This window comes from Tamandua tetradactyla, chromosome 10 (genome assembly GCF_023851605.1).
Source record: "Tamandua tetradactyla isolate mTamTet1 chromosome 10, mTamTet1.pri, whole genome shotgun sequence".
NCBI classification, from domain to species: domain Eukaryota; kingdom Metazoa; phylum Chordata; class Mammalia; order Pilosa; family Myrmecophagidae; genus Tamandua; species Tamandua tetradactyla.
In genome coordinates, this window is record NC_135336.1 from 16,456,844 (window position 1) to 16,483,040 (window position 26,197).

Genomic DNA, 26,197 nt, shown 5'->3' on the forward strand with positions numbered 1-26,197 from the left:
TGGATACTCAGATGATGAGAAAAGGTGAGATATAAATGGAGGCAAATGATTAACAGTCTATGTAGTCCATTCCCCATGCCCTACCTCAACATAAAGGGAAACCCGCACTTCTGGTCTGCCTCGAACAGTGGTTCTCAAATTTTATAATGCATCAGAGTCAAACACACAGATTGCTGACTCTAAAAAAGCTTCTGTCCCCAGATAGCTTCTGATTCACTGGGTCTGAGGTAGCGCCCCAGAATTTGCATTTCTAATAAGTTCCCAGGTGAAGCTGCTGTTCCAGGGACCACACTCCTAGAACCACCGGCCTAGAAAAATAGACCTCCCTCCTTTCCTCCCTCACCTTCACACTCCCTTTCCTCTCTCCTCTCCCTCTTTGTCCTTTTCTTCCTTGCTTCCTCCTCTTCCCCCTCTTTCGTCCTCTTCTAATTTTCCAAAGTCTGATGGAAGGAGCCAGCTCTGCCCCAGGCCTGAGTTCTAGTTTCTGTCTTGGAACTAGACTAAATGTGTGACCCTGGGAAAGTCATTTTCCCTCTCTAAACCCAAGGAAAGTCAGTTGCCTTGACTGTGAACTCGCTCCTACTGCCAGCTTCTACCCAGCCAGGCCATATCTAACTGGGATGCCTGTTTCCCTAGATTTTTGTGCTATATGTGTTTGAATGGAAGCTGGTGAATGAATTGGACAGCCTTTGAGCTTCCTGCCAGTCCCTACTCTGGGATTCTGAGCTTTTCCTCCTCCCAAATCTGAGCTTTCCTCTCTCCAGTTAGATAGAAGGAAGAAAGGATGCCCTGAAATGCAGACTGGATTGTTGAGGGCAAAGAGCCCCGGAACAGCCGTGAGTGGTCTCCAGCTGAAAGGACCAAGAGCTGGGGAAATCAGGCCCGGCAGAGCAGGTCTCTGACTCTCGGGTACAGCTGAGTGTGTCCAGGGCTGGGAGAGTCCGAGATCTACAGCGCGCCCTGTGGCTGGACCCGGCCCCCCACGCCGGCAGAGGTTCCAGCAGGGGGCGCCAGAGCGAAGGCCAAGTTCATCCTGGTCCACCCAGGTGTCCGATCTGGAGGTGGGGTGCGTCCTAGGGGCGTGGACATCTCCCGGGCACGCCCGGGCCGCACTTAAGTAGCTGTGGGCCAGTGTGAGGGAGGAAGAAGGAGAAAGCCTTGGCTGCCGCTGACCCACTCAGACCCGGACTCGGACCCAACCCGCAACTAGCCCTAGACCGCGCCATGTGGGGCCCGAGCGCGGCTCTGTGGCTCTTCCTGGCTCTGCGCACCGGTGAGGAGCCGCCGTCCGGGCGGGAACAGAGCGCTGGAATAGGGAACCAGGGGACCCAGGCAGGATTTCGGGGACTGGAAAGTGTGTCCTGAACCTACGTCACCCGGACACGGGAAGGGGGTGGCGAAGCGCGAGGTCTAGTGAGTACAGTGAAGTGAATTAACGCTGACCCGACTGCCAGGAATGTCTAGGAGGGAGAATTTGTGGATGCGGTCCGGAGGGCTTCGTGGAGGAGGCGGCACTGAGCGGGCCTTAACAAAACAGGAGATTCTAATGCCGCAAGCTGAGAAGCGTAGTGGATAGAGGTGTGGGCAGAGGCGTGGTGGGGAGAGCCTTAGAGTGGTCCTGACCCCTGCAGGAGGTTCCAGCGCGTGGACCCTCTTGGCAGACGTGAGGCGGGGAAAAGGTGTGGGGGCCAGAGCAGCTCCACTTCTCCCGAGTCCGCGCCGGGGAGGGGGGCGGCTAGGTTCGCAGAGTTACAGGAAAGGATTCGGAGGGATTTAGGGGAAGGGGCTATCCAGGTCATTCTGGTGATGCGGGCCTGGGCTTGGGGGACTCAGCTCCGCCCCCCTCCCAGGGGAGTCCGGGCCCGGGCCCGGGACGTGAGGCGGGGCCGCAGGGAACCGCTTGCAGGGATCTCAGCAGTGACCGTAGAGGGTGACCTCCCATGCCATGGTGGGAGCCCCGAAGTTGGCAACCTGCCGTGGTGCGGTATTTGAGGGGAATAGGTGGGGAGGAGAGTAGCAGGAGGACAGGCTGTGGAGGAACCTGGAGTCTTGACCGTTTTGGCAGGGGTGAGGAGCGCAGGCTGCCATGGGAGGGTGACCTGTGGGGCAGGAAATGGACCAAAGCTGCCCCTGTGGGAGCCTGTGTTTCCCAGAAGCACAGGCCTCCTTGGCAATCCCTGGCAGGGGCAGGACCCATAAGTGGTGGAGGAGCTTGGGTCCTCAGTCCTCAGGGCACTATGAAGCCTCCTCCTCTGGGCGCCCGGGACTGGGCGTCCTATGGGACTCTGACCTGGACAGATCATGGGACCCAAAAGGTCCCAACCAGGAGGAGGGGCAGAAGTGAAAGTCCACCAAAGATCCGTGTGCCTTGGACTCTACAGAGGTTTGCCTCCAACAGCACAGAAAGCAACTTTTCTCAGATGCTTCTCAGATGGAGACACAGTCTCAGAGAGGCCAAGTACATTGCTCCAAGCCACCAGCTGAGGAAGCAGGAACTTGGGCTTAGCCTGCTGACTCCTCAGCCTCCCCTCTGTAGGGACCACTCTCCCTTGGCAGTGGCCAGGTGCTGTGCCCGCTGAGGGTGGGTCTGGCATAACACAGATGGTGCAAGGCCCCACAAAGGCAGCCGGACCCTGTCTTGGTCCCTAAGGAAGACCCAGGGATATTGCTGAGCAAGGGAAGCCCACCCTGTGCCCTCAGGTTAGAGAGGCCCAGGGAGGAAAGGAGCTTGCCAAGTCACACAGCCAATGGATTGAAGAGCCAGGACTCCCCAGCCAGTGCTCTTTGCACCTCAGGCAAGCAGGGAGGGCTGGGGGAGCCTAGCTCCTATGCCAGAAGATACCCACCCCACCCCCACCTCTGGAAAGGGCCAGCTCTGTCCCTGGTCCAGCATGCTGAGTCCAGGCACGCTGGGACCATGACTCCAGGCCCTCCTCTGTCCCTATGGCATCTCTCTGTGCCTGGGTGCCTCCCGGGGATGTCATAGCTCTTGAAGAGGTCTGGCAATCCGTGCTGACGGGATCACACGGAGCTGCTGGAGCACATCTCCGGCGGCAGCCGTGGGCTGGGGAGCTGGCCCTCACCGACCCTGCCCGCAGCGCACGGCGGCGCGGAGGTGCGGTGGTGCACCACCTCGGACCCGGAGCAGCAGAAATGCAGCGACATGAGCAAGGCCTTCCAGGAAGCAGGCATCCAGCCCTCCCTCGTCTGCGTGCAGGGCACCTCGGCCGACCACTGCGTCCAGCTCATCACAGTGAGTCCTCACCCATCCAGCCGCCCAGACAGGAGGGCTCTGACTCAGGCGGGAGCGCACAACAGCCGCATTCACGGGGAAGGGCGGCCGGATCTCCGGAGTTTCCGGGCAACAAGGGCGGGCTTGTTTCCTGAAGGGCCCCGGGCCAGGTAGGGGGAGGCCCCAGGCCGGCGCAGCTCGGACGGGCGGGCGCCGTGGGGCAAGGTGTCTGCGGGCCACAGTTTTCCTCCCACAAGGCGCCTGCTCGGGGGAGCCCAGGCCGTGCTGACCCCTCAGTGGCCCCTGGCGGTTATTCACTCCACACTGGAGTTTTCCAAGTCAGGGCCTGTGCGGTTTCTGAGGAGGGAGGAGCAGGGCCCGTGGTCCTGGGTGGGGTGGGGTGCGATGGAGGGAGCCGATCTGAGTGGCCAGCGGGCGGCTGAACTGTCAGGGAGGGTCTGCAGAGGCCCCCTCCCCGGCGGCCGAGGTGTGGAGAGGAGCCCCTGCGCCGGACAGGGACACCGGGGCTTTCCTTTCAGCTCACACCTAATCCCGTCACAGTCTCATAGGCGGCACGGCAGAAACCATGGGCCCCAAGACACACTGATACACACTGCCGACCATTTGTGTTTAAAAGTAAAAAAAGGGGGAAACAATTAAAGGAGAGCTTTATGGGCTTCGGTTGTCATGGATTCTTTTAGAGAGAACCTCCCCCCCCCCCAAAAAAAAGCCTGTTAATTAGTAGCGATTTCTGGATCCTGGGGGATGCGAAACTGAGAGCATGAGAGTCGCTCATTTTTCACTACATACCTTTCTGTATTACCTGTTCTGATTTTTTTTTTGGTGGGAGGGGTGGGTTGCATTCATGATCCAAGAATCGAACCCAGGTCTCCCACGTGGAAGGTGAGCATTCTACCACTGAACCACCCGTGCACCCCTAATTCTGTATTATCTGATTTGGGGTGAAAAAAAAAACTATGTTTATGTCTTACTAAGTCCTATAAAATAAATAATTTTTTTTTAATTACACAATCAGAAAACGAGGCCTGTCCTTGGCCGAGCAGCACTGCCCTCCTGGGCCTGGCCAAGGGGCCCTGGGCCCTGCAGGCCTCTTGGGAATCAGGGCTGAGTCCGAGGGGGGGCCCTTGGCCAGATGAATGGGACCAGTGCAGCTGTCCAGGGCTTTTCAAGGGGTCTGGGCACATGAGTGGGTGCCCCGAGCTCCTCCCTGGGCCGGCCAGGTGGGCTGGCAGGGCAGGGCTGGCCCACACGTTTCCCCGCAGGCCCGGGAGGCTGACGCCATCACTCTGGATGGAGGAGCCCTTTATGAGGCGGGGAAGGAGCATGGCCTGAAGCCTGTGGTGGGCGAGGTATATGACCAAGGTGAGAGGGCAGGGGGGTAGGGGGCGGGAGGAGACGGGAGGAGACGGGAGGGGTGGGGCTTCCGTCCTCCCTGCCCAGAGGTCAGCTCCCCAGTCTGTCCTCTCTGGGTCCGACCCTGCTGCTCCTGGCTGGTCAGGAGCCCCATCCACAGAGCAGTCCTGGGGTCCCAGGCCAGGTGAACCCTCTGAGGCTCCACATATGTCTCTCTGGAACCCCTCTGGCGGGGGGGGGGGGGGGGAGGCCTGCCAGAGACAGACCACTGTCCGAAGCCTGTTCCTCCTTGTGGGGAGCCCAGCAGCCCCCCTGAGCCCTCCCTGAGGGGCTGCCGTGCCTTGGGTGGTGTCAGGCATGGAGCCGGATGTGTCTGTGGTGAATGAGGCATCAGTCACATCCAGCTCAGTGCCCCATCTGCAGCGGGCACCCCCAAACTGTGGTAACCCTCGCCCAGGGGCAGCGGCTCTGTTCCCTTCTGTCTTGTTTTCTTTCTCCATCACTGTAGCGAGTCTTCTGAGGAGGGACTAGGTCCTCGCTGCTTGTCCCCTGCAGTATCCAGCACAGGCACTCGCTTGGAGAAGGCTTGGTGGTTACTTGTCAAAATAATGATTGTCAGATGAGACTGAGTGACAGGCCAGGCCACAGTCCAGCCTTGCAAACCAGCCAGGCTTTCCACTCAAAGGCCAGAACAGCCCTGGCTCATGGGCCCCAAGCACAGCTCTTCCTCTTCAGTTAATTCTGTGCGTTCATTGAGCACTGATGGCATGCTGGTCATGGGCAGGCGGAGAACCAGAGACCCTTGCTGCCCTCAAAGAGCAGGAGCCAGACAGTAATCAGACTCATAAAAACAGGGTTACAAATGTGGTAAGTGCAATGAAGAAAATGAAGGAAGGGCCATGGGAGAGAAATAAAAAGGTGGAGAGACCTTCCAAAATAGAGCCGATAGGAGGGTTTCACGGAGGAGGTGACATTTAAGTGGCGGTCTCAAGGAAAAGAAAAATTAGCTGTGCAAAGAACAGGGAAAGCGTGTTCCAAGGATAAGGGTCTCCAGTATGTTCAAAGAACTAAAAGTACATGGTAGTGAGTCAGGACGGGACCCGACAAAACTGATCAGATGGGCAGGGGCCAAATTTGGTGTGCAAGAAATGACACTGGCTTGATTTGCTGAAACTCGGCTGCTTTCTCAGCATGGGTATCCCTGAGGGGTTCATTATTCTCCATAGATGAGTCATGTTTGTCTTGTCTGAATGGCCCCCTCTGGGCCACACTTGACCTGGGGGAATCTTTTGCAAGGCCATATGCCCTACAGCCCTTCAGGGTCTTGAGTGATTTGGGACCACAGATTCCATTCTCTCTCTCTCTCTCTTTCTTTCTCTCTCTCTTTTTTTCTCTCTCTCTACTTCTTCCTCTTCCATTAGCCCTGGAAAATCACTTCTGATCTAAGGTGTAGTCCCTGCCCTGTGTTCCCCTCCTGCTCCTCTCACCCATGCTTGCCATAAAGAACCACACCAGCCCCACAAACCTCCTAAGTTTTCCTAAGCACCTCGGTTTTTAGAAAGCAAAACCCTCACAGCCGCCTTCTGCTTTCTGTCCAGCTGCAAAGCTCCCCAGGGGCTTAGTTGTGGATCCAGCTAAGTGCCAGCCGGCTTGCAAAGGACAAAGGGGAAATGCATTAATAAATTAACTTAATCTCAGGATGTCAAGCACGCACTTGCTCTCTCAGTACCTAGAACACCACACACACACATACATATGTGTACACCCATGCACATGCACACATGTGTACACCTATGCACACACGCACACGTGTATACTCATGCACACACACGTGTACACCCATGCACATGCACAGGTGTACACCTATGCACACGCACATGCACACACATACACATGTGTATACCCATGCACACACACACGTGTACACCCATGCACACGCACATGCACACACAGACCCTTCTCCCATAACCTGTCCTGGGCCGGGCCACCGCCACTCTCGTGGCTTCTCCCTGCCACCTCTCACACCTCTCCCCACCCTCCTTCCAGATGTTGGCACCTCCTATTATGCCGTGGCTGTGGTCAAGAGAAGCTCCCACTTGACAATCAACAACCTGAGAGGCACGAAGTCCTGCCACACGGGCATTAACCGGACAGTGGGCTGGAATGTGCCCGTGGGCTACCTGGTGGAGAGTGGCCACCTCTCCGTGATGGGCTGCGACGTGCTCAAAGGTGAGGGCCCCTGGGCCGGTGGGGGAGGCTTCCCGGGGTGCACCCGGCCCTGCCCACGGCTCTGGTTTTCCCCGCTCCTTACCCCTGCGTGTGCTCTTCCCTTCGCCTAGGACCCCCTCCCTCTGGACTCACCTGCGTCTTGCACCCCCCGTAAGGTACAGTGAGGCCCCCTCCTCCAGGGAGGCTTCCCTGATGTGTAGCAGTGGCATCACCGCCTCATTCTCTCTGGTGCTGGTTCGCTCTGGGTTGCCACCATTGGAGTCTGTGGCTGACGGGCCCCTCCAGGGTACACGATTCTCACTCACCGCGGTGTCCCACACCTCATGGGAGGAGGCTCGCACACTTCACCTATGATAGGTCACTGCTCCCAATCTCGTGCACAGCTTTACAGGGTCAGAAACGATTTTCTTCAGGACCCAAACAAACTGCTGACTCGCACTCACAGTGGCTAGTAGACACCAGACTGTCCCCTGACTGACTGGTTTGCAGTGCTGCAGACAGCAGGTGGGGGTCAGGAGGCAAGCTGCGCTCCCTGTGGAAACGGGGTGAACCCAAGCAGAGGGGTTGCTGAGAATGAAGCAGCGTGAGGGGGGTTCCTGAGGCTGCTGGCTGGGGCCTGGGGTGGGGGCACGGCCTGGGCAGAGGCCCTGAAGCTGTGCAGGTAGCAGATCCCTGCGTCTTCACCACCAGGGCCCCTTCTTGTCTTCCCCTCCCTGCCCGCATTATTTTGAGATGTGCATCTATCAAATTAATGATTCTAAGTCATCATTTAGTTCTCACTTTTACTAATCACACTTTTTTTACTTTTTATTCTGAAACGCTTTCAAACTTACAGGGCAGTTACAAACATAACTGATTTTGAAATGAAAACCATGATAGTAATTAGTTTTCCCATGTGGCCATCTATGGGGAAAGGTTTTATTCCCCTGAGGCATTTTTATATTAACAGCACCCACTCACTCCTGGACCCCATTGCTACTTGTGTGCACCAGTTTGGGACTTGCTGACCCATCCAGTTCCCCGGTTTCCTCTGATGAAGGGGAAACAATTCTCAGCAGAGTCCAGCCCGGCCCCACAAAGCCCGGGCCCTCCTGACCCCAGCCGGCCTCCCTGGGGACTGGGCAGGGCTCTGAGCGACAGTGCTGACCGCCTCTCTCGGCCTCTTCTCCACAGCGGTCAGCGACTACTTTGGGGGCAGCTGTGTCCCCGGGGCGGGAGAGACCGGTTACTCGGAGTCCCTCTGCCGCCTCTGCCGGGGCGACGGCTCAGGGGAGGGCGTTTGTGACAAGAGCCCCATGGAGAGATATTACGACTACAGCGGGGCCTTCAGGTGAGGGGGCCTGGGGAGGGCCGAGTCGGGGGAGGCGCTGGGGCCACGGAGCTGGAAACACCTTTGCACCAAGAGGTAGTCAAGGAGTGGAGGGGAAGGGCCTCTCAGCTGTGTCTTGTCAAAGCCCCTTTATATGGTTCATGTTCATTGGTTAATTTTAAAAATCTGATGGCAATATACTGGACTGGATTTGCTCATAAAATCAACAAGTGCCGCATATTTAGAGAGAAGAGGGCTCGGAGACAAGAAAATGGAAGAGAGAGCCCTTTCCCCACTACCATGTCCTCATTCTGGTGTCTCAGTCCATCAGGGAGGGTGGCAGGGGTGGGGGAGGGCGGTGGGGTCCCCCAGAGGCCTGACACCCAGGGCGGGCTGTCTCTGCTCCTGGTTCAGGCTGGCACTTTAAACAAGCCGCCAAGGAGCCAAAGACAGTCTTTAGCTGCTTGTGGTCCAATCTCATCAGACCATAAATGAGGAGACACCCAGTGGGGAGCAGGACTGAAGTCTCCAGAGCCCCTTTAACCACCCTGGCCTCCAAAGAGGGGACACCTGCTGGTAAATGCAGTTTTCAGCACAGAGAGAGAAGAAAGCCCTTAGTTTCGAGGTTGCTAGCTGCCGGAATGCAATCTACCAGAAACGGAACGGCTTTTTAACAGGGGAGTTTATTAAGTTGCACATTTACACATGTAAGGCCATGAAATTGTCCAAATTGAAGCAAGTCTATAGAAATGTTCAAATTGAGACACCAACAAGAGGTTACCTTCACTCAAGAAAGCCCAATGACATTCAGGATTTCTCTCTCAACTGGAAAGGCACATGGTGAACATGGCAACATCTGCTAGCTTTCTCTTCAGGCTTCTTGTTTCATGAAGCTCCCCCAGAGGGCATCTTCTTTCTTCATCTCCAAAGGTATCTGGCTGCGAGGACTCTCATGGTTCTCGTGGCTCTGTTGTGGCTCTTTCCAAAATGCTTCCTCTTTTCAAGGATTCCAGTAAAGTAATCAAGCCCCACCTGGAATAGGTGGAGTCACATCTCCCTCTAATCAAAGGTTAATACCTACAGTTGGGTGTGTCACAGCTCCATGGAGATAATCTAATCAAGTTTCCAGCCTATAATACTGAATAGGGAGTAAAAGAAACAGCTGCCTCCACAAAATGGATCAGGATGAAAACATGGCTTTTCTAGGGCACATCATCCTTTCAAACCAGCTCACACCTCAAGTGGGAGACCCTTGCCCACCCACCCCTAAGTGTTGTCAGACATCTGCCATTTCCTTGCCAGCAGCCTTGCTCAGGGACTCAGCATTTTCCTGGCGATGTCCCTCCCTCACCAATCCTGCTTACTTGCCAGCTATGGGGACCCGGGAGCTTCTTTGCCCAGCACAGCCCTGACCTTCCTCCCCCAGTGGGCAGTGATCTATAATAAATGCATGAAAATTGTGGTGTCTTCCACTCAGGCTTTTTTTGGTATGGCATGAAAAGCTCTTCTAGTCCAATCCCCTGCCTCAGGACAGAATCATCTTGCCTGCTCCTATGGGCCCTGAATTCGGCTGTACAGGATGACAAAGAATCTAGAAAGGAGCTCTCATCCTCTCAGCAGCCCTACGGAAAGCTGCTCTGTCATCCCCATTTTGCAGATGGGCACTCAATGCTAGAAAGGGTACACAATTTGGCAGAGCAAGCCCTGCAGCCAAAAAGCCAGGGAACTCTGCATGACTCGAGACTCAAGCTTTCCTTACCCGTCATGACCCTTTAGTCCTGGGCAGACCTCCAGAGGTCTCTTTACACAGAGACCAGGAGGGCAGGGCCCAGGGGCTCCGGGACAGCCAGTCCCCCATTCCCTGAGAGCACAGCAGCCACTTCCCATCCCCACACTTGCTGGCTTCTCCTTCCCCCCCACAGGTGCCTGGCCGAAGGGGCCGGGGACGTGGCCTTTGTGAAGCACAGCACAGTGCTGGAGAACACTGACGGTGAGTGGGGAGGGAGGCTGGGCCAGATGCCAGGTCCCAGGAAGAGATCATCTGTGATGGAAAGGTTGGGGTTGGATGAGGCGGGTCTCAGATGACAGGGGCCAGGAGTGGGAACAGAATTTTCTGGGTGACTCAGACAAGCGCCTCATGCTCTGAACCTTAGCACTGAAGTGGTGGGTCCCACCAGTGGATTAGCTCACGTTGCTCTGCAGAGGAAGGAGGTCTGTGCTCTGCTCAGCTTCGTCCGTGGTATTAGGTTCTGTGCCTAACTCCACTTGAAGACTGAGTTCTGCTTGTAAAAAAAAAAGTTTGTAAACCTCTCCACTAGATTTCACCTGTAGCCCCTTCTGACACTTTTCTCCTCTTACTTGAAAAAGCCATCCCTAATCCCTTGATAAGGTCTTACCTATTAAAACCAGCCCAGAAAGATGGCAGCCTGCCCCATTTGGTGCTACATCGATTGATATATTGTTGTCATTTTTGTTTGTTTGTTTGTTTGCTTGGTTTTTGCATGGGCAGGAACTGGGAATCGAACCCGGGTCTCTGACATGGCAGGTGAGAACTCTGCCTGCTGAACCCAGCATGGCCCACCCTCATTGTCATTTTTGATGTGGTTTTTTTTTTAAGTTTTAAATAATTGAGCTTTCGTAAAGTTGCAAGCTCAAAGAACTCCCATATATCCTTTACCCAGATTCACCAGTTTTTAGCATTTTGCCACATTTGACTCATCCTTCTTTAAGCACGTGCATGAGGTTTGTTCACTGAAACATTTGTGACACATGGGCCCACCTCATACCTCGTGAATCCTTTAGGATGTTTTTCCTAAGATCAAGGAGATGTACTTAGCCAGGCTACAGTTATCAAATGCAGGAAAGGTAACACTGATACTGTGCTCTTATCTAATCTACAGTCCACATTCCAAATTCACTAATTGTCCCAATTCTGTCCTTTAGAGCAATTTTTTTCAGGCCCAGGATCTAATCTATGATCACCCATGGTGGTATTTAGTTGTTATGTCACTTTTAGTCTTTACTTCTTTATTCAATATTTCTTCTTTATGGCATTGGCTTTGTACAGGCCAGTAATTTTGTAGAATGTTCCTGAAGTTGGATTTGTCTAATTATGATTACTTTTTAAGTATATAGGTTTAATTTACATACAACAAAATACACTCTTTTTGAAGTATAATTCTTTGTGATTTGCCAAAAAACATACTGTTGTATAGCCACCACCACAATCAATTTTGGGGTAACAGACTTGTTGCTTGTTACCCTAAAATTCCCCAGTGCTCCTATCCCCTTTGCAGTCAGCTCCTCCCCCACCTCCATTTCGTCAACCACCCATCAGACTTTTGTCTCAATAGTTTTGCCCATTCCAGGACATCTGGGCACTGTTCTTTTAAAAAATCATCGTCCGTTGTTATAATTATAATTACACATTGCCTTTAAGTCAAAAGGTCTGACTTTCATGAAAGCAAACATGAACCAGATTTCAGAAAACGATGGAAAAATTTGTCTAAAACAGAATGAAACATGTAGGACTTGAGATCAGAGTGGGGCAATCTTATAAAGATGGGCTGCCCTAACTGAGGCCCCAAGATAATTCAAACAAAGGAGAATTTGGAAGGAAGAGGAAGAGTAGGGAGGTATTGAGCTACATTTTTTTAAAGCTTTGATGGTAATCTAAGGAAATTTCTAAAAGAGTGTTTTTATGCAAGAAGATTGATAAGTGTGAAAGAGTAGAATTGACATAAATGTCTAAAATATTAAAGCAATATGACTTTAATTGTCCCTAGCTGATCAAAATTCCTAAATGATGCATTTGTCTCAGGAGAAGGCCCAATGATAATCCAGAGTTCTGTACAAACAAAGGTTTTGCAGTAGTTTAAAAATAGAGAAGAGTTGGGGGAGAGGGGAAGAAATGCACTTAGTAATTGTTGAGTGCTATAAACCATTGTGCAGCCATTAAAAATGACCTTTATGGAGTTTTCCTAACTGTAGCTCTCTTCGTTTTGGCATTTTATTTTTAAATAGCTTTGGAGTGAACAATTTTCAAGATCCCATGAATAATATTTTCCCCTCCTATTTCCTAAGAGAGATTTCCCCCCTCATTTTTAAATTTAAAATTTTTAAAAATATTATGTAGGACCATCTGTGGCTCATTTTATTGCATGGTTCAGTTATAGTTCTTTATTCTTAGTCTTTTCAATATTCCCATTTGGTATCGACAGTCACAGTATCAAATAAAGCTTGCTTTCTGTTAAGAAATATATGAATTTCATGAAATGTTGCTAATAACCTAGGAAAATAAAATACCATATAATGGTTAAGTGAAAGAAAAGCAGATGCAGAATTGCTGATCAAGGATTTCCTTAACCATGTTAAAAATGTATATGCTTAGAAAAAAAGTCTGGAAGGGAATATACCAACATATTAATAGTTGGGTGTGAAGCAAGCTTTGGGCAATTGCCCTTTCCTCTCTGAACCGTGGTTCTGGAGGATTCTGTCAGGGTTTGCTTTCACCATGGCCTTCTGATTCCTGCCCCCTGCCCTCTGCTCAGTGCCAAATTTAGTACCCAGCGGCAGCAGTGAACTCATCCTAGGTTCCTGGTACATTTATCTCTTTCATCCTAAGCTTCTCTTATTCTCTTACTCTTTCTTTGATAAATAATCTTGTTCATATGTGTTGTATTATTGTCAGATGCCTCAAGTCCATTTTTTTTACTTTTTTTCTGGTAAATAATGTTTATTTAATATTCTAGAGTCTTGTTTTGCTTTTAATACTCAATAACTGACATACAGTCAAACATTATGACACACAAAAAAGAAGAAGAAGAAAAAGGCATATCTTGAGGCAGGAAATAGTCAATAAAACAGACTTGATGGTCCTGATGTTGGAATTATCAGAAAGGGACTTTCAAGTAGCTATGAGAAACCTGCCAACCCCCAACCAGGACCATTCCAGACAATCCTAAAGAACACCTAGGGCAATATATAAGATTGCACAAGGGTTCCAGACACTAGAGTAACTTTCCAGAAACCTACAACCTCCAGATGGATCCCTGGTCCAGATAAGTTCTGACACCTAGCCCAGCCTCTCCAGAACATCAGATAGTTCCATTTCCCTAACTATATTAGTGACAGATCATTCCAATATGAAAAATTTAGAATTGCCATAGCCCAAACACCCCTAAAAAGAGGGATGAAAAGATCAAAAGTGATGGTGGACGTATACAGTGAAGACAAGATTTAACAACTGAATTTCAATGCTGAATCACTAAACTGACCTTTCTTTTAGTCTCCAGTACTTTAGAGCATCTAGAAGTAAAAACCTAAAGTTGTGGAATTGTAAACCATGCTGAACTCTGAAATATGTTCTACAACTAATTGTGATGCGGTGCTTTGAAATTTATTGCTCTTTTGAATATATGTTATTTTTCACAAAAAAGTCTATTGTGATGTTTAAAAGAATAGCTATGAGAAATTTGTTAAGTATTCTAGAAGGAAAAGGTTGAAACATAAATATGCATGTGGGGAACTACAGCAGAGAATTGGAAACTATAGAAACTAGAAAAGAACTAAATGGGATTGCTAGGAATAAAAAATACATGATATAAAGCATGAGGAATTGACTTGATGAGTTTATCAGAGGGCTGGGCACAGAAATGGAGTCAGTGAATTTGAGTCCGTGTCAACAGAATGTCAAACATCCAACCCAAAACAGAAGAAAGAGTTTAGAAGATGGGTGAAAAAATCAATTAAGATCCTTGGGATAATTTCAAGTAACCCAGAGTATGTGTCACTGAAGTCTGAGTAGGAAAGAAGAGTCAGAATAGGGCAAACGAGATAATGGCCAGTTTCCAATATTATCAGGAATGAAAGAGAGTATAAAACTACAGATTTTTAAAGACTCAAAAGAAAAATAAGAGGAAACTAGGAATAAGTTTATGCCAATTAAAAAATGTAGAAGAAATGTGCAGTTTCCTTGAAATTCACAAATTACCAAAACTTACAAAAGGTGAACTAGAAAAGACTGAATACATCTTTATGGAGTGAACAAAAATGAAATAACCAAAACCTCCACACAAAGGAAATTGCAGACCTAGATGGCTTTGTGATGATTTCTATTAAGCATTAAAATAAATAATGCCACCCTTAAAAGAGCCAAGCCCGTTTTATTAACAGAAATTGGTGAGAGGTAGAAAATATAAGTAAATAGGCACAGTCTGCAGAGGGACCGGGTCTTGGAGGGGGAGACGCCAGCTCTTCTTGTCCTGAGTCCTGCTCTCACCCCTGGGTCTGCGCCCCAAGGCTCCGTCTCCTGGGCCTTCCCAAGGCCCTCCCGGGATGGGCTTCGGCTCAGGATGGGCTTCCTGTCTTCCCAGGCAGGACCCTGCCCTCGTGGGGCCAGGCGCTGCTGTCACGGGACTTTGAGCTACTGTGCCGGGATGGCAGCCGTACCGCCGTCACCGAGTGGCGGCAGTGCCACCTGGCCCGCGTGCCTGCTCACGCCGTGGTGGTCAGGGCCGACATGGACGGGGGCCTCATCTTCCGGCTGCTCAACGAAGGCCAGGTGAGTACGGAGTACCCCACGTCTGGTCCCTGGGTGCTCCTGGACCCTCTCGTCCCTCACTGGGGCGGCCACTCAAGGCCAAAGCATCCTGGGGCTGGGCCAGCCAGACCAGGGGGGGCAGGAGCCAGGGACCTGCCCTGGGCAGACCTCAGCCAGGAGCCGGGGCCTGTGTGTGAAGGGGTGACCTGCCTCACCGGCTGGCAGAGAAGAGGGCCAGCCAGGGGGCCGGAGGCGGGAGACCCCGCAACTCAGGCACCTCATAGGAACCTCCTGTACTTGTGTGTCTCATAAAACCCAGACTAAGGGGCTGCAAGGGTAGGGCAGTGGTAGAATTCTCACCTGCCATGCAGGAGACCTGGGTTCGATTCCTAACCCTGCACTCCCCAGCCCCCAGTTTTTTTTTCAACAAATGGGGCTGTAATAACAGGATAGTCACATTGAAAGAGAATGAAATGTGACCCCCCCACCCACTATACAGCATACAAAACATAAAAATAAAACCCAAACCAGATCATATTAGCAAATGAACAAAATGACCAAACCGAAGTTTCAGACTATGCCATTAATTAAATGTGGTGAATGATGTGGTGACATCGCTCATTACAGCACAGGAGTAACTTTCTGTCTGCTGGGGCGCCAACGTTTAGTTTTGCCCCGTCCATACCACCATGTGATAATAACTATCAAAAGAGCCATTTACAAGCCAGACCCTGTGCGTGATCTCCTACCTGTTAGCAGATAATAATAGTGTGTTTCTTTCTAAACTAAAAGTCGAGTCTCCGGGGGCTCAGTGGCTTGGCTGCGGGGCCAGCAGTGGGCCCAGGCAGTGCCTCCCGGGAAGCGCCCTCTTCCCCTGCTTGGATTTTAGCCAAATCTCGATTAGTGCTGGGCCTGTGGCGGGTGTGGGCTGCACTGGGGGAGCCTGTCGTGCACGACTCTCCTCAATAGCCTGGGACAATTAAATGAGAGCCGGCTGGCACGGGCACAGTCGCAGACAGCAACCCACATGCAGGCATCAGGGCTGTTTGGTGGCACCAGTTATGGCACAGTCATCTGCAAGATCCAGAATGTGCTTATGTTCCAGATTTTTAAAGTATTACTACCAAAGTGAAGCTACATCATGAAAATTTGATCTTAGAGAACTGGCAGAGCCGGTAGAATTCAAGACACCCCACCCCACCCCCTCCATTTGACCTTTCCTGATCCAGAGAACAAGAGGTCAGGAGCCAGGGACCGGGTGAGGAGAGCCCCAGGGGCTGAGGGCACAAGCCTGGCTCCGAGACAAGGCACACAGCCAGGGCCCAGCCTGAGAGGGGTTAGAGCTGGGCTCTGCACCTGGCCAGCTCCTCAGCTCTCCCTTGGGGCTCCTGTGCTGCCCTAGAAGGCTTCTGTCCTTAGGATCCATCTTCTTTGGACCCACCCACATCCTATTGTTTGTCCTCAATGCCACCCACACCCAGACCCTAAGTCAGTGGACAAACAGCTGAGTGTGACAAGGAGAATGCACTGAGTGGACACCCAGAACTGGGGAGAGGGGAGAAGGTGGGTGAGGGGAGGCTCCACGGAGGTAGGGGCTCACCTGGTCTTGGTGGACACCTGGCGTGAGGTCACAGGAAGAAGGGGGTGATGTCTGAACTCGGGAGGAAGAGGTGGCGGGGGTTGGGTGGCCCCCCCAAAGCCCCTCACCAGCCCCCACCCCCATCCCCTTGACACACAGCGTCGGTTCAGCCATGAGGGCAGCAGCTTCCAGATGTTCAGCTCTGAGGCCTACGGCCAAAAGAACCTGCTTTTCAAAGACAGCACCTCGGAGCTGGTGCCCATTGCCACGCAGACCTATGAGGCATGGCTGGGCCACGAGTACTTGCACGCCATGCAGGGTCTCCTCTGTGACCCCAACCGTAAGTCTGCTGTCTCTTCTCCCCCGGCTCCAGCCCAGCCTGACCCCGGGCATGGTGGGCTTTTTGGAAGCTCTGGGGTGATGCACAGCCCGGCCGCCCACGGCGGGGGGAGGAAGCATCTCTAGAGTCGCACGGCCTGCTGTGCCCAGCTGCCCCAGGGGCTAGGACCGAGCCGTCCGGGTCTGTCAGTTAGATACCCCACAGCCGTGCTCTTTCTGTATGGGGAAATGGGAGCAAATGGTTCAGTAACCCACCGCAGCCACACAGCTAACAAGGAGAAGAGCCAGGACTGCCCTTGGTCTGACTCCAGGCTCTTCCCCACGGCCCACGACCGGCCAGGTGGATGACCCCTCCTCACCCAACAGGGCTGCCCCACTACCTGCGCTGGTGCGTGCTGTCCACACCCGAGATCCAGAAGTGTGGGGACATGGCTGTGGCCTACAGCCGGCAGAGGCTCAAGCCCGAGATCCAGTGTGTGTCGGCCGAGTCCCCGCAGCACTGCATGGAGCAGATTCAGGTAGGAGAGGGGCACAGTGCACCAGGTGGGAGGGGGCCTGGGCCCGAGGGGTTTTCCCGGGACCACCCCACAGAGGAAGAGGCTGCCCCAGGGCGGGGCCGGAGACCCCAGGGACAACCCCTCCCTGAGCAGAAGGGCACAAGACTGGCCCTGTGGCCTTGGGCAAATCCCTTCCCCTTTCTGAGTCTCAGTTTCCCCTTGTGCACCAGGAGGAGGCTTGGCTTGGATCATCTGCTTTTAAACTTCTCTGGCAACGACACTCAGTTGGAAATAGATTTTACACCAGAATCTAGTACCCCAAAACCTTTCACAAAACGATACTTACCCTTACCGGGAGCAATGTAGGCTGGCCTTCTACTCTGTGTTCCACCCTAGTCTATTTTATGATTATTTTGCGATGCTGCAGACGAGGCCCCAGGGCCCCCCACGGTCACAGGCGCCCAGGCCCATCCGCCACGGGGTCCTGGACACAGCCGCCCTGTTTTCTAAGAGCGAGGCAGCAGAGCGGATGGCTGGGACCCCTCAACGGGGCAGCCCCAGCACAGGCCTGCCCCAGCCCCCAGGAGAGAGCGCCCGGCCGTGGTCTGGGAGAAGGGCCCGGGCAGGAGTAAATGGGCAGCAGCGTCGGGACCGGGACGATCCCGTGATAGCTCGCACCTCCCGTGCACTGAACGCCCGGGGAAGCCTGTTACCTGGACTTTCTCATTGATGATTATTTTTGCCATTTTCAGATGTAGAAATTGGGCCCGAGGGCGGCTGAGGAAGTCACGTGCTCAGTCAGGGGTGGGGGCGTGGAGGGGCGTGGTGTGGGCATCACTTTCCCCAGGGGGTGATGGGAGTTGTTTGTCTGCAGAGCTGACACGGGGCAGGAGGACCCTCTGTGGGAACTGAGGGAGAGGAGATGTGAGGGTAAGGGGTCTATCTCCTAGCGCCTGTAGGCTGTCCTGTGTTGGGGGCAGGAGCAGTGCTGGGGGGAGGGCGTCTCCACGCCCCTCGGGCAGGGCCCTCCTCTTGTCAGACGCGCAGAGGGCAAAGGGGCTGCCCAGGGGCTGGGGGCAAGCAGCAAACTTCGGCGGTTTCTCAGAATCCCAGCAAGAGACTCAAAGACCCTCAACTCCAGCTCCCAAGGCCCTCAGAGAGGGCCCCAATGCTTGCTCAGCCACAGTGGCTCAGGGAAGGGAACCCTGGGCTGTGAATCCAGAGTCCATGTGTCCTCCCAGATATAACAGTGTGGGGTGGGCGCTGGGGAGGTGGAGACCAGGGGGCCTGGCGGTGCCCCCTCCAGGCTCGAAGCATCAGTACTGTTGCCTGTTACCCACCCTCTTAACTTCCTGCCTCTGAGCCTGAAGGGCTCATCCTGGGGCTGATTTCCAGCCAACTCCTCTGCAGGGTCTGAGGCCCCTGGGCAGGGGCTTCAGAATGTGCCAGCAGGGAAGGTGTATCCCTCAGCTCTACAGCCTCGCCAGCAGGCCCTGAGACCCTGCCACCTCTTAAGACCTAGTTCATCCATCTGTTCAAATGTGAATTGTATTGCCCTCCCCTGTGGGCCAGCCCTTGGCCAGGTGCTGGGATACAATGCAGTATGCCAAGGAGAGGAGGCAAGCCAGTGGGGCCCCCCACGCCACGTGTGAGGCCAGGGACTGTGCTGTTTTGCTCAGAACAAGGCCTGGCACACAGGAAATGCTCACTAAACCAAGGCTGGAAGACTGAAGGAGAAACCCAGGGGACAGGAGTTGGTTGGATCCAGCCCTCTGCTTGCCCTCTCCTCCACCCCAAGCACTCACACACCCTCCTGCCTATGCACCTCACAAGGGGAAGACGGGGCAGGACGGGGTGTTCCCTGCCAAGGTCCCCCAGGAGAGCCAGAGGCCCCAAATCTCTGAGAGACCAGGCTCTGGCACCTCCGCAGGGTCCTGAGGTCCAGAGCTATCCAGGGCCCACACCAGCCAGGTCACTCTCTCTATTCCCCTCAGGCTGGTGAAATCGACGCTGTGTCCCTGAAGGGCGAGGACATTTACATGGCGGGGAAGACCTATGGCCTGGTTCCAGCAGCTGGGGAGTACTATGCCCGTGAGTGCAGGCGCCCGGTGCTTGGCCGCAGCTGGGAGGGGCTGAGATATATAGAGAAAGGGTCTCCCCCTGCCCCCAGCCCGCTTCCAAAAGCTCCAGCCTGCTCCTTGGGTCAGCAGCTGGCTCCACAAGGCCATGGCTGTGAAACCTCCCCAAGGACCCCAGACAGAAGGTGGAGGAGCAGGGAGGGGAGGTGGGGAGAGAGTAGGAGGAGTGGGAGGGGCAGGGAGGGGAGAGGCCCCATTCTCAGGGATAGGATGGAGGTACGGCCACAGAACCCAGGTGAGCTCACTGCTCTGTCACCAGGCAAGGCCCTCCTGCTCCAGGCCTCAGTTTTCCCATCTATTCAATTAGCAGGATCAGCAAACTTTCTATAAATTCTTCCTTTTTTTTCTGTGCAACCATTTTTTTTTTACCTTCATTTTTTCATTTTTTATTCAAGTAGTTATAGTTTTATAGAAAAAGCATGCAGAAAGTACAGTGTTTCCCATGCATTTTTTTATTAATTAAAAAAAGAATTAACAAAACAATTAGAAATCATTCCATTCTACATGTACAATCAGTAATTCTTAATAACATCACATAGTGTGCAACCATTTTAAAATATAAAAACCAATAGCTGGCTGGGCCGGGCCGCCTGGTCTGCTGATCCCTGGATTAGAGGGGCCCCTCCGCCTCTGCCACCCTGACGAGGGCAGCCCATGGAAGGGAGGGCTTTGATCCCCTCCACCTGGATGTGAAAAATGTCTAGGCTCAGGGAAAATGTTTCTGTGGGCCTTAACACTTTCCTCCCAGGAAGTGAGAAAAATGCCACCTGAGTGTAAGTACCACCTCACTGTTGAACGGAGAGGAGCCAGGCTGAGCGCTCAGAGCATCCACTGTCCTCGCAGCCCAGGGGCCGGCTCCTAAGCAGCCCTGAAACCTGCTGTTCTTTAGGGGGTGAAGGAAAGAAAATCCCTTAGTTGTGAGAACCGCTGTAGGGAGACAAGCCTGGAGAAACGGGGCGGCAGAGCTGCTTCTCGGCGCTGGGGGGCCGGGCAGGGTGAAGCGGGGAGACCCGGCGGGGAGAGGGGCGGCTGCGGCAGAGCCTGGGACAGGAGGGAAGTGGGCTTCAAGGGGAAGCGCCCGATGGGATTCGCCCCTGGCCCTTGCCCCTCTCTGAGGCCAGGAAAGCACAGATGAGGCTCCTCTCCCCACAGCGGAGGACAGGAGCAACTCGTACTTCGCGGTGGCCGTGGTGAAGCGGAACAGCTCCTACGCCTTCACCCTGGACGAGCTGTGGGGCAAGCGCTCCTGCCACTCGAGCCTCGGCAGCCCCGCGGGCTGGGACATCCCCGTGGGCGCCCTCATCTGGAGGGGCTTCCTCCGGCCCAAGCACTGTGACATCCTCACAGGTGCCACTCCCCAAGGACTCTCTTCTGGGGTGGGCTGGGGACCGGCGGCCAGCTCTGAGGGTCTGGGGTCCTCTTCCTGTAGAACTCCAGACCCAGCAGTCCCAGAGGGGAGATTTCCCTTTCCTCCTTGACTTGCCCCTTGCTCTGGGAAAGGGGTGGAAAACATTCTTGGCGGCCTCTGCTACAGTCACGGGTGTCTGTTTGGCAGTTCTTTGTCCCCCACCCACTTACGCAGAGCCGGCCTGCCCTCCCCCCACCCCCGTCCGCGGCAGCAGCTGGCTCAGTGGGCAGGGGCGGGTGTGCGCCGGAGCCGCGGGCCCGGCTGTGCCTCCTTCCAGTCCTGCCGCAGCAGCCCCGGGCCTCTGCAGGGGGCCCTTCCTGTACGCGCGCCGAGTCGGGGTCTGGGGGCAGGAGCAGGAACGTTTGCCGGCCCCCACCGTGTGCCCGGGGCACCCGGAGGCCCCTGCCGTGTGCTAAACCCTGTGGCATTCGTGGGGAAAGGAAGGCAGTAGGACGCTGTGAGATCCTTCAGCTGGCTGGGCACACACCCCTGTCCTGACGGGCCCCTCAGAGAAAAGGGTTTTAGTCCTCACCACGCGGCCAAGCCCACGGGCTGAGCCAGCGGAGCAGTTGCCCTGATTGGGACAGAAGAGCTCGTGAGGTGGTGTGCCTCCCGCCCCTGAGGGAGACGACTGTGCCTTCCCCTTCCCCCTTGAACTGGTGCAGCAGGTGGGGGAGGGAATTGGGCGACCCTCCCCCGTCTCCGCCTGCCCCGCCCTTCCCGCCTCGGGGCCCTCGACGCGGCGCTTTCCCTTCCGCCCAGCGGTGAGCGAGTTCTTCAACGCCAGCTGCGTGCCGGTCAACAACCCCAGGGACTACCCGTCCTCGCTGTGCGAGCTGTGCGTGGGCGACGAGCAGGGCCGCAGCAAGTGTGTGGGCAGCAGCCAGGAGAGGTACTACGGCTACAGCGGCGCCTTCAGGTGCGAGCCGGCCCCGGGGGGCTGAGGCCGGGCAGAGCCCCCGACCCCTCTTGTGAACACCCGCTTGTCCATTCGCTCGGCAGGTGCCTGGCCGAGGGTGCGGGGGACGTCGCCTTCCTCAAGCACACGACGGTCTTTGACAACACGAACGGTACGGGGGGCGGGGCAGGCTCCCACCGCTGGGGGGGCTGTTCCCCAACCCCCAACACGATCCCTGGGATTGGGGGCACCATGGCAGCTGGGAGAGGCTGGATCAAGAGGCTCGTGTCCCTTGGGCAGCCTGAGCACTCCCAAGGGCCTCTGTGGTAAGAACAGACCAGGTGCGCAATAGTGGGCGGGTCCTGACAGGTCTGTACTCCAAGCCTGCATTCCATTAAAGTGGTAGAAGCTCCATCTTGGTCAATTTGGAGAGACCCCTATCTGGAGGTATTTATGAAGTGCCAAGGGGCAGGGGTGGCAGGGCTTCTCATCCATGGGGTCATCAGTTCCCATCAGCAAGCTCAGGTCACTGCCACACAGGGAGATCACTGTAGCGCCCAAGCCAGCAAGCAGGGCACCCCCAGAGTCACCATCCTGGGCTCCACCCAGGAAAAGGAGCCAGGAACTCTCAGCTACAGGAACCCCAGACCCCTGCATGACCTGGGGTCCCACAAGAGTACAGGGCTCCTTGGCGTGCCTCACTTCTCCCCCTCCCTCCTGGTTTCCCTCTTCAGGGAATTTTTATCCATTTTGGTGACAGGAGGTTGTTTCCCTCCAATGTCTATTATTTGCACATTCGGTGGGCCCCACCCATAGGCCAGGCTTTGGAGTCCCCAGGGCTGGAGGCCTCATACTCTGTCCTAACACATCTATTCCTTGAGGCTCAGCCCAGAAAGGCTGAGCTGTGGCGAAGAGGGCATTGGAGAGGGGGTGACTAAGTTTGCATAGAAAAAACATTAGTAAATATTTCAAAAGTCTCCCAGGAGCAGGGACCTGAGCCCTCCCTGTGGCCACATCTGCTCTCCCCTGGACAGCCTCCCGCCAAGCAGGACACTGGGGAGCATCCCCTAAGCAGGAGGGGGCCCTGGGGTCTTGCAGAGCCTGTGAGCCCAGATGTGTCCACTGTGTGGTCCTGAGGTGGGGTCAGAAGGGAGGGCTGGAGAGCCCCACAGGCTGTTCACCTGCAGTGAAGTCTCGGCGTCTTGGCCCACCTCCCAGTTCTACTCATTTCCCTTTTGAGGGGTAGATGCTAAGTGAATAATGTGATTTCTCAGGATGCCCTCAGACCACCCATTTACTTCAATATCACTAGCAAGCTTGTTTAAAATGCCGATATCTAGACTCTCTTCCAGATGTCCTGAATGATGTTCTTTGCAAGTAGGGCCCTTGAAGCGGCATCTCACAGGTGATGCTATGCACTCTCCAGTTTGTGAACTTCAGCCTTTAGGAGATGAACTCAACCACCTCACCCCTACGTTGTAACCTACAGTTGGGCTTCCTGCCTGGTAGTGGTTTTGAGCCTCAGTTTTCTCTCCTGTGAAATGGAGCTCAGAGTCTTGCAATACTGCAGTGAGGATCAAGCAGTGCTTGTGATGAGCCTGTCCCGTAGTAAGGACTCCCTACTCTTCGCTAACAGTAGCTCCAGCTAATACTATTAGTGCAACTGGGTTCTCTCACCCTGACAATAGAGCAGGTAGAGAATGGAGAGAGCTGGGAGCTGGCCAGATAGAGCCACCCCCTCTCAATGAAAGATGTGAGGATCCACCTGGGCCTTGTCCAGCAGTCTCTCTCCTCTGTTCCCACAGGCCACAACCCCGACCCCTGGGCTGCTAAGCTCAGGTCGGAGGACTTTGAGCTGCTATGCCCCAACGGCGCCCGGGCTGAGGTGTCCCAGTTCGCAGACTGCAGCCTGGCCCAGCTGCCACCCCATGCGGTCATGGTCAGGCCCGACACCAACATCTTTACCATTTATGGACTGCTGGACAAGGCCCAGGTAAGCAGAACTCCTAAGAGTTATCACTACTTGAGTCACCAATCTCTCTCCTTCTGTCTCTCTTAAGGATGGACACTTCTCCGGGCAGGCCCTGGAAACTGCCTTTGTCAGGATCACAGTGACTCCATGTTGCCAGATCCAGGGGCCATTTCTCAGTCCTCCCAGCAACATTGGACATAGCTGACCACTCCCTGACCCTGGAGCACTCCCCCTACCCCGAACTCCCAGGTCCCCGTACCTGCCTACTTTCCTCCTACATCTCTGGCTTCTCCTTCTGTTTCCTTCGGGATTTTCTCCTCACCTCCCTGGCCTGTAAATGCTGGAGGGCCCCAGGGTTCATCTTAAGTCCTCTTATGCCCTTATTGATCTTATCCCGTCTCATGTTCTTAAATATCACCTACTGCAGATGACTTCTAAATTTATGTCTTCTATGTTAGCCTCTTCCTTCAACTCCAGGTTTGTATGTCTAACTGCCTACTTGCCATTTCCATTTGTATTTCTAAGAAGCATCTGAAACCAAACAGGTCCACAGTTGAACTCCTGTTCCTCCCTCAGTCTTTCCCATTTTAGTTCATAGCAACTCCATCCTTCCATTCCTCACACTCCCTCAGGGGTCACCTTTGACTCATATCTCCCTCTGACACTCCAAAACTGTTGGCTGCCCTTTCACATGTCATCTAGAGTTTGATCTTAACTCATCACCTTCTCCACTACCAGGATTAGAATTTGGACCTAGGCTTTGTGACAATGGAACTCTGGTCCCTAACCTGCCCCCACCCCTCAAGCCCCCACTGATTAGGCTGATCTTGCCCTCCGCACTGCCACCAGCAGTGGCTCTCCAGGCCTGTCCCTAAACTTTGAAATGATGGACACTCTTCCCACTTTCCCCATAGAATCCTTCTATCCCAGGAGTTCTTTACCTCGGGTTCTGGGTAGCAGGGAGGGGAGTCCTTAAACCATTTGAAGTAACTTGGGGGAAAAAAGCCCAGGTAAGTGTGCATTTTGGGGGAAGAAGGGCAACAGCTTTCATCACATTTTTGAGAGCCCCCACGAGTTCCTCTAAAAAAATGGATAGCCAGTTTCTTCCTTCTTTCTCCTAGATCTATATTTAAATGCTGAACATGGGCATTTATCCATGTTCTCCAGATGTCCTATAATTTATGTATCTATAATTTCTCATACTACTTTTTGTCTCTTTAGTAGCTCTTTTAGGGCTATAGCCATTCAATCCAGGCAGTTTCATCAGGGAAGGGGGTAGCAGTAGACTCTAGGATGCTAGGAGGGTGGGTTAGCAAAGGCTTATTCAACTCATTTATAAATAATAGACGTAACTAGCGAATAGACTTGTTACTGGTGATAGAGCGAAAAGCTCTCGGTACCACTGTTTTGGTTTGTGGGAAAGGTACCCATAGGTAGAGTAACAAAGCACTGTAGAAAAGATTGGGAAATGCCGAGCAGGTCTTTCAGATCTAGCCAAGCATTCCACAGTCCCATCCCCTTGGTCCCTCAGTTCTGAGTCTTTCATCTTGTAAATCTCACGCTTCTGTTGTGCATCCAAGACCCAACTGCTCCTGGGGTGATGTTTCTGAGTGATATCTTCAGATGGTGTCCATTGTCATACGTTTCCCCGAATCTCCTTGGATGATAGGAGTCTATCAGTTGTCAGGCTTTATGATTTTTAAATCAGAATCCTGGCACCCTGGATTTACTTGCTCTTTGGTCCCTGGCTACACAGCAAGTGGTCCCTGGGCCATTTCTGAGCCCAGCTGAAAGGCAGGTGTGTGTGTGTTGCTCCCAGGACCTGTTTGGAGATGACCACAATAAGAATGGATTCAGAATGTTCGACTCCTCTGCTTATCATGGCCAAGACCTCCTTTTTAAGGACGCCGCCGTCCGCTTGGTGCCGGTGGGGGAGAAGTCCACCTACCGCGACTGGCTGGGCCTCAACTACGTGGCGTCTCTGGAAGGGATGTTGTCCCAGCAGTGCTCGGGGGCAGGTAGGACCTCCCCCCCAGATGGGAGGGGCCGCTTCCCACCACACCCATACAGTTCCCTGGCATCCTCGTTCAGAGTCCTCACCAGAAAACCGAGTTAACCAGACGGCCCGCTGGTAATGCAGGGCAGGGGCCCCCATTCTACAATCAAGCTGCAGTGCCCCAGGAGGGCTTACACAGGGAGGCTGCAGACAGTTATAGACAGAAACACTTTCCTTGTCACCCAGACTGACCTAGGTAATTAATATAAATGTTGGCAACTATAGCCCAAAGAAGATTTGAGGCAACTACATAAATATGCATGTTGTGTGTACTTTAAAGGAAGGAATATGTAAAAGAAAAAAAAACCCAAGAGGAAGAAACACTTTTTAAAGAGGGTAGAAAGATGGAGCCTGGGGTAGGCTTAGTGCAGAGAAATACAATCCACCAAATCTGTCCCGAGTCCCCGTGGGCCACAGAGGCAGCTGTGGGTGCACCAGACCTTAACCACTTGTGTTTAATTGTTCAATCCTCAGCGGTCACCGCCCCCAGGGGCCCCCTGCTGCTGTCGCTGCTGCCGCTGGCCCTCACCACCGGCCTCCTCCCACCCGCCCTCTGAAAGCAGTTCTGGGCAAGCCGCACCCTCCCCCTACCCTTGGAATGGAAACCTACTCAGAAATCTCTATA

The 26,197-nt window shown here is 53.7% G+C and overlaps 1 protein-coding gene across 1 annotated transcript; it reads left to right on the top strand.

Moving 5' to 3' along the window:
- The first annotated feature begins 1,133 nt into the window (after window positions 1–1,133).
- Window positions 1,134–26,197, top strand: MELTF (melanotransferrin). The gene is made up of 16 exons (XM_077117552.1): window positions 1,134–1,273; window positions 3,099–3,253; window positions 4,516–4,615; window positions 6,653–6,835; window positions 8,009–8,165; window positions 10,067–10,134; window positions 14,519–14,706; window positions 16,424–16,604; window positions 16,970–17,121; window positions 19,095–19,191; window positions 20,391–20,585; window positions 21,409–21,565; window positions 21,649–21,716; window positions 23,350–23,537; window positions 25,336–25,534; window positions 26,047–26,197. Exons 1-16 carry the CDS (start codon window positions 1,225–1,227, stop codon window positions 26,127–26,129), a joined length of 2,220 nt encoding a protein of 739 aa, XP_076973667.1. The 5' UTR covers window positions 1,134–1,224; the 3' UTR covers window positions 26,130–26,197.

Coding starts and splice junctions, on each gene's coding strand:
- MELTF (XM_077117552.1), top strand. CDS start 1,225: ATGTGGGGCCCGAGCGCGGCTCTGTGGCTCTTCCTGGCTCTGCGCACC. Junction 4,616..6,652: donor GGGCGAGGTATATGACCAAG/GTGAGAGGGCAG, acceptor CCCTCCTTCCAG/ATGTTGGCACCTCCTATTAT. Junction 21,566..21,648: donor GGCTACAGCGGCGCCTTCAG/GTGCGAGCCGGC, acceptor TTCGCTCGGCAG/GTGCCTGGCCGAGGGTGCGG.